At 42.4% G+C, this 12,826-nt stretch overlaps 1 protein-coding gene across 1 annotated transcript; it reads right to left on the bottom strand.

Annotated features, from left to right (window-relative positions):
* On the bottom strand, positions 3,580 to 4,871 carry LOC8072980 (xyloglucan endotransglycosylase/hydrolase protein 8). The gene is made up of 2 exons (XM_002446380.2): positions 4,512 to 4,871; positions 3,580 to 4,398 (listed from the first exon to the last, which is right to left on the bottom strand). Exons 1-2 carry the CDS (start codon positions 4,779 to 4,781, stop codon positions 3,835 to 3,837), a joined length of 834 nt encoding a protein of 277 aa, XP_002446425.1. The 5' UTR covers positions 4,782 to 4,871; the 3' UTR covers positions 3,580 to 3,834.

Here is a 12,826-nt window from a genome sequence, read left to right as displayed (position 1 = left end):
CCCAAATTCGCTGGAACACGAAGTCCATCAAAAACTCACAAGAGAAGGGGAAGGAGAGAGAGAGAGAGAGAGAGAGAGAGAGAGAGAGGAAGAACTCAGATCTTGGGCACCAATTTTAGATGACAACTTGCTTTATTATAAGCACAACTAATATCTGCTTCTTACGTAGGACAAATTACACAGCAGAGTAATGACTCTACACAAATGATCTCAACAGTAGACTTAGGAAACTAGACTGGAAAACTAGAGATTGATAAACCTAAAACTGAGGAGATGGTTGGTTGGGGGTAGTCTCCTATCATGTTTATAGGCCTATTACTCATACCTAACAAACCCTTAGATTTTTTTGGCTGAACCACTTTACCTAGGGCCAAAATGGGCCAACTTGAGATTTGTGCATCTGAGGACCACAAGCTCTTCATGACTTTGCTTCGCATCGATGCAAGCTTCATTATGATGCCACATGTTGCCTCTAAGTCCATCCCAAGCTACAACCAAGTTTTGAGACCAAACTCGAAAACTGTCCACGGTTGGTTTTGAGGGCCAAACCACCAGACCCCTATGGAAAAGCGTATTTGCTACGCCTCCTCCATGATCTCGACGCATGTCACCATCCATCCTTGAACACCTGATCATCAAGTCCTCGAACGCCTCCGCTTGACTTGGTCAACCACACTATAAAAAAAATCTTTTGTGAGGTGTTTTCAAAACAGCCTCGGAGGTTGGCAAGATTTCAAACCGAGGCAGTTATTTTTATTAACTAAGGGGGTTTTAAAAAAATGCCTTACAAAATTGATTAACCGAGGTAGTTACAGAAAAATCGCCTCCTAAATAAATTAATAAAGGCGGGCCTTATAAGTGGTCTACCTCCAAATACCTCTATTTTTGGAGGCTGTCCTTCTAACTAGTCCGCCTGGAAAAATAAGGCCATGGGCAAATAGGCCTAGACCGAGGCCCTATAGGCTCTCAATTATGAAAACTCAACCAAGGATTTCATCCCACCTCACTCTCTCCCCTCACTCTCTCTTCTCCCCTCGCAGGCCACCCGAGAGGCGCTTAGCGCCGCGTGACTTCCTCACATGTGACATCATCTCCGCCTCACCTCTCCCTCCACCACTCCCTACCTACCTTGTGCCTCTCTCTCTCTCTCTCTCACCTCTCTCTCGCGGCGTGAGCATAGGCGGCAGCTAGGGCAGCCCACGCACGGGTGGCCTACCAACTAGGGTGGCACAAATCTTGCACCTGGCGGCATGGGCATGTTGTATTTGGCCCTACCCCTTGGATCCTCTTCTTCCTCAGCTAGATCCAGTGAGTACATCATCCTCTCTAGTGGCGGCAGCGCTTGTCCTCTAGCGAGCACGACATCCTCTAGTGGTGGATCACCTCCTCCACCACCTCTAGCGGTGGATCCCCTCTTCCGGTGGATGTAGGTCCATGGTGCCACTCCCTAGCGCGGATGTAGAGGCGTTGCTCGTCCAACAACGGTGGCAGATCTCCCTCATGCGGATCCAAGAGGGAATGGATTTGTGGCTGCTACTATGGATACTGCGATGAGTAGTGGTGGCGACGTAGTGGAGGCGGCAGGGTAGGGCCTCTTCCCCTGGCGAAAGCCTAGGTCTAGGCCTCGCTGGGCTATGGATTTTCTTTTTTCTTCTTTATTCGATTAACCATGGCGGGTAGCAAATCAACTCGGAAAATAGGCTATTTAGCATGACCTTTGATCCGAGGCGGTTGTGAAAGCTGCCTCAGAAATGACTATTGTAGTAGTGTCACTATCTTGGCTTGGTCAACACGGTCTACTCCTTCACATAAACACTTGCTTGTTGATGTCCCTAAGTGTCAGCCATTCACAGTTAGTCTTTGAGCCACTTTCGTCAATTAGTCCAAGCCTCACGTCCGTCCTTCACTGCTCCCGGCCCATTGGCATGACACATCTGTACTTGACCTTCTCCATGGCCATCGACCATCTTTATGCTTCACACCTTCACACCAACACAAAGAGACATGTTTCCCAAACACTCACGCTAGGGTTAGTCTCAAACTCAACCAAAACCTTATCATCTTCTAATAATCTCTCATCACAACTTGATACTCATGGGAACATATCAACCATGTGTTTGCAATCTTATATCCAAATTTACATAGGACTTCACTTGAATGCCAACACTACTCAATCGTGCAATGGATCAAGGCTCACATCGCCTTACTCACATGGAGAAAGCTTTGCATGGATAATGTGGCTAAGCCATTTTAGCTTTTTGTGTTAAAGAATCTAAGAATGTTTTTTGAACTCACTCCCTAAATCATCATTGTTTTAAGAAGGCTCTCATCTTTTCACTCTTCAACAATTTCTCTATTTCTTGAGTGTACTCTAAAGAGGCAACCCTACTCTCCACCTTCGGCTAGCGAGAAATTTGGAATAGAGGATGTTAAAATTTAGAGATCTTATTAACGAAGTTGTTGGAGGATAATTTTTCCATCAAAGTCTCTATTCCCATCAGTAAGGAAAGGTCTAAATTGACTCTTGAAGTTTCTCATAGGAAATAAAAACTCACCTGCATAGATAAAGCTATGGTGATATTTATTAGCAGGCCAGGGAATACTTGCTTGTGACAAGCTAACACAATGTACCAAACAAAGGAACCAAGGAGGCAGGCCTTGCTAACTTGGTGTCTCGGGGTGCAGGAGGCATGTTTGTATACACTATGATACAATTGGGCATCATTAGAGATGGTTCAAGATTCATATAAAAAATGTGAAACAAGTGTCCAAATTTAGGTCTATGACGTGGAACACATTCATGGCATGTTATTTCTGGTCTTTGAAATGGACTCATTAGAGATGTTGTTTCATAGATCACCGCCTTTGCTATGTTTGTCAGAGAAGAGATTTGTATGGCACATCAAATCAAACTCATTTGAGTAAGTTTACTTTTTCCGACGTTTCTAATATATATTGTTCAGTCAGAGACACCGTACGTTCGACCTAGGTCTCTAATGTACTTACATCAGAAACAATGTTCTTTTAACATGTGTCTCTGATGTTGCTTATCCCAGACTTGTTTGATATATTTCTATATATCTGGCAACTCCCATCTCTAATCGCAGTCATCACAAACTCTTTAGGTTGGGACATGTCCCGAACGACCCAACTGAACATAGACATTAGTATTAATTATACACATCACAGGCATCCATACACACCTCACAAGGCAATTAATTCATGGACGCACTTAGTACAATAACAAGTTCTACAACATCTAGCTAGTTAGAGCATCGTTAAAGTTCACCTTTTGTGCATCTAGTTCACAAGCTAAAGGTCCAATATGAGCACATTAGGGACGTGTCTTGTCATGGATAAACTCGTGACGTGTAATAACAGTACACGTCTCTAATAGACATGTGTAACGCTTGTTATTTTAGTGTCACTGATGTGTGCGTCTTCTCTATATGTTTTTGTCCTAGTTATATTTCTATACACAAACTCTAATAAAAATCTATACTCTCTCTCTCTCTCTATTGGTTAGAATAGTCTGAAGCATTTCTGTTTATTGAATAATACTTTGCTCAGTGACTGTAAAATTAATTCTCACAATACATGCTGCATGCCTGTATATATATCCAAAAGCACGATAAAAATTACATGCTCTGCTGTTCAGGGAAAAACTAGGTGTGTACAACCGCCCACACGTTTCTGCAGGGCTGCTTTTTAATCACAAATTCACAAAGTAGAATAAGAATCATATACCCAAGAAAACGAAACCAATGCAATAAACAATGAACAATGCGCAGTATAGCTGGATGAACCGGGGGAGAACGTATCAGTTCATCAGCATCAGTGGCGGCTGCACTCGGCGGGGAGTCCTTGCGGGAACCTCCACCCATCCTGGCAGTAGTTGTAGCGCATGAAGTTCTTCTCCGCCCACCTGACGGTGCCCCACTCGGCGTTGTCGAGCTGCCTGTGCATCCACCCGTCCCTGCCGGTACGGCACGCGCCGCCGCTGACGCAGGCGTTGGCGGCGTAGCTGCGGTAGGAGACGACGAAGGGCGCGCCGGACCAGTCGATGGGCATCTTGCCCTTCTCCGTCGCCCAGTAGCTGCCGTCCCACAGCGTGGCGTGCAGCGTCATGGGCTTGGAGCTCGGGTAGGCCAGGTCGGCGTAGCGCTTGAAGGACCGGATGAAGAGGTTGTCCACCTTGAACAGGATGTTCGTAGGGTTCCAGATGATGGTGTAGGTGTGGTAGTCGGCGGCCGGGTCGAACCACAGGTCGAACTGGTGCTCCTTCTTGCCGTCGCCGTTGGCCCACACGTTGGTGTTGAGCACCACCGGCTGACCGGTGGCGTTGCCCATGAACTCCATGTCGATCTCGTCGTGCCCGTCGCCGTCGCCGGAAGAAAGCTGCAATAGTCATTACCCATACATGCATATGTCATTCATTATGTCAAGCGAGAGGTTTTCGTTCTGGATGTTGTGGATCCAGTCGGGAGAAGGGTGGCTAGCTGATGACTTACGTAGAAGCATGAGACGGTGCCGGCGGAGTTCCCGCGGATGAGCTTCATCTCGATGCTGAACTCGCCGTAGAGGTACTGCTCCTTGGAGTTGAAGCCGGCGGCGCCGGAGTGCTGGTCGAGGCTGAGCATCACCACCTGCTGGCCGGAACTGTCGTATCCCTCGCGGACGGTGCCGTCCGTGGTGAACTTGGCGCCAAGCCAGGACTTCGCCGAGGCGGCCTGCAAGAGCGCGAGGGCGACGGCGAGCACTCCCAGAGAACGCGGTGCCATGGTGTGGCTGCTGCTCTATAGAAGAGCTCTTTGGTTTGTGGAGGCTTGGAAAGTGGAGGGGACTTTGGTTTGTGGTTCGAAGGAGCACAGCAGATGGCGCCGCTTTATACTGGTGGCGTCGAGGTCTGCCCCTACTGGGGGTCTGGGGCTGGGCCATTGAGGCATGGGGCATATTTTCTTTTTTCGTGCATTATCGGGTGGGCGCGAAGGTCGTTACAATTATTCGGGCAGCACATGGGTACAATCAACGATAATCTCGTTCCGGTGTTCATACATTGGCAGTTTGATGAGGTATGTGTGTCTTAAAGGAATTGAACACTAGACTATATATTGTGGGACCAGGAAATTGGGTATCAGGAATGGGGTAGAGTACGTGGAGGATGGCCGACGATGAGCTATTATTGTGCCATATATCCATTTTATCTAAGAGCCTTTTTGGATTTACCAATAAAATTTTAGCTGCTAAGAATCCGAACAGTCTAGCTAAAAACTAGCTAAAGTTTAGCTATTTCAACCCAAGTGTTGGCGAAAGGAGTAAGCGACTCGTCGGCAACTAGATGGTAAAAAGCTTTGGCCTGACTAGGGCGAAGGATTAGAGTTGAGTGGAGGGCGTCCCGCGTCCCTGCTTGATGCTGCAAGGACGCCGTGCGCAGCGTAATGAAGAAAGACGTTGGGTGACAGTAAAATTAAAAGCTTCCAACTAGATTACATTCCCTTTTACAGGGCTCGAACTCCCATTACAACATGTTATTACCGTGCCCCGTGACGACGGTGGAATATTCCAGTAAGTAATTGCTTTTTACGGCCCTTTTATAGGCCCATGGGCCAGCTTTTAAAGCCCTATTCTAGCCGAGGGAAAACTTGTGATCAGTTTAGTACAACTCTAGCCTCCGTCTTTCCTCCGCCGATGGTGTTGGATCCTTCACTCTCTCTTGTCTGAAGGATCTTGCACTCGGCTCCAGGGGTTCCCCGCCTTTGGCCGATCCCTTCCGGCGACTGCATCCCGTAGGATCCGGCCGAGTTAGCATCAGCCGTCCTCTGATCCTTCACCCTGTCTTCGACCAAAGGATCCATGCCCGACTCTAGGAGTCCTCAGCGCCTGTCCTCTTCTGTACCCGCACCTCTCAAAGTCCGGCCAAGTTAGAGTAGACCGTCCTCCGGACATCCATCCTGCCAACGCACGAAGGTCTCGGCGAGGTGCGATGGTTAGACCTTCGCACCCGGTCTTGAGACCTTCACGTCCAGAGAACTGGGGGGAAAGAAGGAGGGTCCCCAACACTAAGTTTAGCTGAATTTATTAGTTGAAGGATCCAAACATCCTAGCTAAAGTTTAGCTGCAAGAACTTTTAAGCACCTAAAATTAAACTTTTAAATTTTAGCTTGGTAAAAGTTGAGTGGATCCAAACACTATCACTAGTCCAAACCCATGATCTTGCACAAGCTAAAAATTTAAAACATATACCGTTAATACATCTAACTAATAATAAATAATTTTTTATACTAAATTGTATATTTTCTCTTTGTTTTAATTTATAAAAAAATATTCATAGTCTATATCCAATTATCATAAACTTATCAATGACCTCTTTTTTCTGAGGGACTAATTTATATATTTCTCATTCGTATTCGTATTTTAATTTTGCATGACATCTATTTATATTTTAAATATGCAATTAGATTGAAATCTTGACATTAGCTATGCCAGCCCTTGCTCCATCACATATCTTAAGTCATGAATCTAAATTTTGATTTTGCAATTTTTTTCTTATGATGCTACAAATTTTTTTGTCCTCAAGTTAAAGTTATGCTTATTGTATCTTTTATTAACTCTTCATTTTGCACTTGGAGAGTTTACTATGCCAATGCTCGGCTTGGAGTAGTGCAAAGACCAGACCAAGATACTGAAGATGTTGCTCATAAGTGGGACTGAAGACCAGGATATTCACAAAGAAGACAACGCATTTGCGGAGAAGAGGTGCCAGGGTGATATTCATGGCACTCTCAAATATATCTGGGGCGCCCGTGAGACCCCAAGACCGTGAACTCATATATAGTGGCCAGATCAGTGGGTTGAAAAGGCCGTCATGTGTTCGTCGCTCGCCTTCAGACGCACCCGATGGTATCCAGCAAAAAGAATAAGGATGGAGAACCAGCATGCGTTGGAAAGCTAGCTGATTAAATACTGGTATAGGAAAAGTACCCTTAACGGTGAGATCATTGAGGTAGCGGCGATCAAGTCAGCAGCTCGAAGTCCAATCTTTCTTTACGGGCAAGACTGGTATACATTTTTTTTCCATGCATTATCAGGTGGGGGCGAAGGTCGTTACAATTATTCGGGCAGCACATGGATACAATCTGCGATAATCTCGTTCGGGTGTTCGTAATACAAGTTTGATAAGGTACGTGTCTTTAAGGAACACTAGATTATAGTGGGACGCGGAAATTGGGTATCAGGAAAGTGGAATACGTGGAGGATGGCCGACGAGCTTCTAATACTAAAAAAAATTGTCCTTAAATATAATGCGTTTTAGAGGACAAAAATTATTTTTACATTAAATACTTATTATCATTTATCAACCAATCATCACTAATCGCATTGATGATGGTGCTTGATTAGGAAATAAAATGCTTTAAAATTTCTATAATGCACTATATTATAGGATGGAGGGTGTATATCCATTTTAACTAACATTAACTCTACACTTCACTCATACAAAATTTCACGTCTCCTCTGAAAAAATAAATAAATAATAAAACCACTGCTCACCTTTGGGATAGTCACTAACAGTGCTTTTTCCTGTTGATATAGAAGAAAGATACACACAATTAGCCCTAGAAAACAATACATTGAAAAGGACAAAAAAAAACAACAACAGTGACTACAACAAGAGAACAACTAAACTCTATTCCCGAGCTGGCATACAGACGGACACAAGACCAAACATGGCCCCGAATTCTACATCAATTGCGCAGGGACCTCGCAAGACCCAAATAGGTAGTTTAGGATGACTTATTTGAAAACATTGCTAATCTCCCCCGCATATTCTGGGTGATAGGAGTAGTTGCGCCTCTCCATGTGACCTCATTGAGCAAGGTCGCGAAACCTTCAATGTTCTCTCCTTGAGTAGCCATCACCGAACGCCCCATGTCCATCTATGTATGTAAGACAACATTACTATAATAATTTTATTAGAAGTGGACATTTTTGGTTTTCCAACGTGGACATCCCGACCACATCGGTCAAAATACCTCGATTAATCACTTTTTCCCTAGCGGTTGCTTGTCCGCCTGAATAAAAATGGATTTAAAAAATAAAGAAATAGAAAAGCTCGAAGACCAAAACTAGGCCTAGGCCTGGATCTGACCTGCCACCGCGGTCGTTGTGGGAGCTCGATCTGGATGTGCTGCCGCCAGGGAGCTTGATTTGCCACCGAGGTAGCTTGATCCTCCATGTGCGTGTTTGCTGTCGCCGGATCCAGCTCCCCCAAGCACCGCCACCACTGCCCACATTAGATAACTTACCTCAGATCATTTTTTTCCATCCTTGACCCCGATGACCCCTCATATGCTCTCCCCCCTAAGTCTCATGATGATCCTAGAAATCCACTAAGACAACCAAAATATATGACTCATGAAGACCACATGGATGACGAAGAGATGGTACGACATTGCCAGGAATGTGTAGAATGGATGGACAAGGAAGAAGCCTTAATGGAATCCAACCTTGGCTCAAATTCAAATGGTGAGTTTTTAACTCCCTTTGACTTTGAAGACAATACTTATCCATCTATGGAGGAAGCCCTAGATGAGGCCAATTCTAGAGTCACCGATCCAAGTGAAGTTCTAAACATTCACATTGCAGACAGTGATGACATCAATGAGCATGGAATCTATTCATAACCACCTCATTAAATCCATGCTCATATGAGACATCTCCGAATTCAATTGGCCTCTCCAACCTCTCCACATTCGAGATCTCCAACCCCCTCATTCTTTCTATTTACAAAAATTGCAAAAGGGCGATTGTCGATGCATAAATATTGCAGATCTCGTTGTGCTCTTAAAGTTGGTGTTGGAGGGGAAACCACTTCACCAAAAACATTTTGAAAGTTTCCCAAGGACAACCTTAGTGTCCTAAAACAAGCGCTTTTCAGGTCCTAACACTAGTGTTCACCTTTTTGCTACGCTGCCCTTGTGAAACAAGCATAAAGATATAATTATGAAAATATTCCTTCGGGTATTTTTTGTCACTAACCTTTCAGGTCCAAAGCAAAAAGATCGAAGGGATAACAAACACAAGGTATATCCAACCAATCATCATGCAACATTGAATTAAATTCATCCAATCTTGATTTTTTGCGAAATTCAAGCTTGGGAGATAACTTTCTAAGAACATCCCCTGTAATGTTTCTATCTTGGTTTTCCCTACCTTTAAGGCATGCTCAATTTGCTATACATTAGTCATGTTCTCTTCCATCACCACTTGAGTAAATCTCTACAATGCTTTCATGCTACCATTGTTTGCTATAGTATGCACAGGTTTTGAAGTCTTTTGATACACCTTTTTAATTTAGGCAAGGTGCTTAGTTTAAACTGTTTTCCTAACTTAAGTTAGACAAGGTGTCTAGTTTAATTCTTGAACCAAACGGTGCGCTATTCTACTTATAAAGGCTTTTAAATTAAGCGTGCTGCTTAGGTTGAAATGCCTTCCTGAATCAAATTAGACGTGGTGTCTAGGTTGATTTTTGAGCCGATAGTATGCTATAGTGGATATTGGATACTTTATTGGACTAACCCCTGTAGAAAAAACTTTCAAAAGTCAAACTAGGAAGTCCTGAGATGAACTCACACAGAGAAATAAGAGATACATGAACTTCAACAACCTCACACAAGGAAAACACAGCTCATAGAGGGATCCATGGAACAAGAAGATGAGTGGCATAAAACAAGATCTACACTCACCCTATGGAAGAAGGTGAACAAATCTCCATGAGGCCCCTTCAAAAAATAGACCATCATAGAGAAACTCTCAAGACAATGAAGGGAGCACAAGGACCGACAAGAATGTCAAGATCAGGAGAACAAAAAGATGGTGAAGACAAGCTATTCATGGACACAACTAGCTGGGCCAGAGAAGCTTCGACAAGGTGGTTCAGTACCATAACCCTTCCAAGGATAAGGTAAACACCTTGAGGTACATAATCACTATTCAAAAAGCTTTTCTCAATCATAGTATGCACATAAATGAAGAACCAGACATGTTTAAGTTACAACGTCACTTGATCCAATATGATCAACTTAACATGTTCAGTTATTTTAATCTCTATTCTTAGCTTCACTCTCTTGATCTCACTGTCTTAACCACTTAAGCAAAAATGTTGCTTATTCAACATTTGGAAGATGATAGTCGTACTCATACAAAGAAAGACATCCATAGATAGACAATCCTTCCATGAGTTAAGCAATCTGATCTGTCAAATGTTTTTGAAATGTAACATTCATGCTCGTATTCTGATCTTATCACCGATAAACATTAATTTTATCTTGTTTGCTATACCTGAGGTTAGAGAAGAACGAACAAAAAATTTGTTTTGGTTGGTGTTTTTTCACCAACAGAGCCCCTACACTTGATTTCTACCTTATCTTTATGAGCAGGACACACTTTGAACAAAACATGAGGAGTTTGTCAACTCCCAAATTCTGTAAAGTGAAGGTCCTGAATCTACAAGAACACACACACACTGAGCAAGATGCTCCCAGCTTCCACAATCAATGCTTCACTTCAAACTGCTAGGCAAACGAAGGACATGGATGACACCATATCAAGAGGTGTAGTCATCAAGGTATCCACCCCTGGGATCAGATGATGCATCTAAGGAATGAACATGGTAAGAAGTTTGATGTTCAGAGGACTTAAAACATTGAACCTTCACTGGGAGGTAAAATTGGTAGTTATCCATATTTGTCCTTTCTGCATAATCATTTTCCTTTAGCATAATTCCTTTTTTGCATTAGCATTGCAAAAAAATTTGTTTGTTGCATCATAAATCTTAAAGCCCCATCTAGATAATTTTGTGGTGTGTAAGAACACATGGGAATATTCACTATGGTGGCACGAAAATAATAATAAATATGCATGCATTCATCCTGTTGCATTTTCTCTTGCATCATAGAAAATATAAAAATACAAAAATATTGAAAAAGGAATCCCACTGAAACTCTGCTTAGAAAAAAAGCTTTTGGACAACTAATGCTTAAGGGGCCAATCACTAACACTTAATCGGTCCCACAAGTTTTTTTTGTCTAATTGAGTTTCACAGGATTTGAAGGATCAAGAAGAGCGGACAAGCAAGTAGATATTCTATCCACTATTGGAGCACTATTTCATCAGTCATCAACATCAACCAATGCTCTTGTAGAGGAAGAACATTTCCACTACCAGTCTGCTACATTGCAAGATCGAATGACTACGTCAACATTTAGCTTGGGGGAAGGTACCCCGTGTATCTAGGTAAGTATCCTTACTGTCTTAAGTTTTCTTCCTATATAAATTAATCCAAATGAAAAAAATACTGAGCACATGAAGGTTCACACTTATATAATTATGGTTATGAGACATTCTTTTTATGGATTTTTTTACTGTATCTACTTTGTCGAGTTAAGTGTAACACCCTAAATTTTGCTTCTTTGAAAATAGAGCTAAAATAATTTATTTTGTATTTCTGTGCTCATGAAAATATAGTAAAATGAAATTTTTTCTTAAATTAAAATTCATCATAGGGTTTAGCAACGTTGTTGTGCATACATACTAGTACATATGTTTTATGTGATGTTCGTTTGTTACTCCTTTATGTGTTGACTGAGCAAAGTTTTTCAAATGCGTTTAGTAGATCGATCTTCCTTGACCAGTACGTCTTTATCTTTATCAACCAAATTTCTTGTTTCTCAGCTTAAGTTTTTATTAGGAGCTTTCTAAAATATTTTTTTGTTATCCTCGTCCATTAAGCACTCTCTATAAACTTTTCAGGAATTTTTTCATCTTCTGTTCTCACTTTTCTCTGAGCATGATCTAATTTTTAGATGCTCCAAACAATCTTATCATGAGCTCCAAAAACTTTATTCGGGTTCCCTATGTTCTATAATATCTCTGAGAATTTTTTCCGAATTTTCAGAGCTTTCGGAGTATTTTTCGTAGCATAACTACTAATTCTAGACTTTTCTAGAATTATTTTATCCATGAAAATAATTAATTCAAAAAATAATCCTATTTTTTCCAACGTCAAAGCCCATAATAAATCCCAAGGGAACCTATCCTGTGCAACAGAGCTTCGTGTGCAACCTATGCAACCACCAATTAAGGCCACAGGATCTAGATCTAACGTCTGAGGTTTTTTTCATTTAAACCCTCCCATCTGGATACACACGAGTTAGATTTAAACCCACAGGTAGAGGGGTTTAAGTGAAAAAACCTCACTCGTTAGATCTAGATCCTGTGGCCTTAATTGGTGGTTGCATAGGTTGCACACGAAGCTGGGTTGCATACGATACGTTGCCAAATCCCAAAGACCATGTATTTACTAATGGGCTTTAATAATTAATTAGGCATATTAGTAAAGATAAAGGTTACAAATCAATTAGTACCATATCGCTAATTGACGTGGAGGTGGGGAGTTTCTCTCCCTATATATATGTACCAACCCCTTAGGCAAAACACACCAAAGACTATCATATGGAAGTCTCTAATTTGAGAATTCCTAAGGTAGTAAAATAAAATTATATTTTCTTCTCTACAACGTGATCGCCATCGTCTCGCCTATACACGACATCTACGAACGGTCGGCTGCTCCAGCGTTGCTGTAGCTCCAAGAAAGCGTCGCTGCCGGTGAACCTGCTCCCTGTCCACCAACGTGAGTACGAATCACTTTGCCTTTCAGTTTGGAAAACGTAAACAGTTCGATTTTAGATTAAAAATATGTTTTCACTATTTACAGAATTGCCACTGACTTTCTTTTGGCCATAAAATATTCATTTTAACTCCGTTTTGA

This window comes from Sorghum bicolor, chromosome 7 (genome assembly GCF_000003195.3).
Source record: "Sorghum bicolor cultivar BTx623 chromosome 7, Sorghum_bicolor_NCBIv3, whole genome shotgun sequence".
Taxonomy (NCBI): domain Eukaryota; kingdom Viridiplantae; phylum Streptophyta; class Magnoliopsida; order Poales; family Poaceae; genus Sorghum; species Sorghum bicolor.
This window is presented reverse-complemented; position numbering and strand designations above follow the sequence as displayed.

Bases quoted from the DNA above. Each gene is read 5' to 3' on its own strand.
- LOC8072980 (XM_002446380.2), bottom strand. From the start codon at position 4,781: ATGGCACCGCGTTCTCTGGGAGTGCTCGCCGTCGCCCTCGCGCTCTTG. The intron at 4,399-4,511 runs GTAAGTCATCAG...TGACTATTGCAG, and splicing joins GCACCGTCTCATGCTTCTAC to CTTTCTTCCGGCGACGGCGA.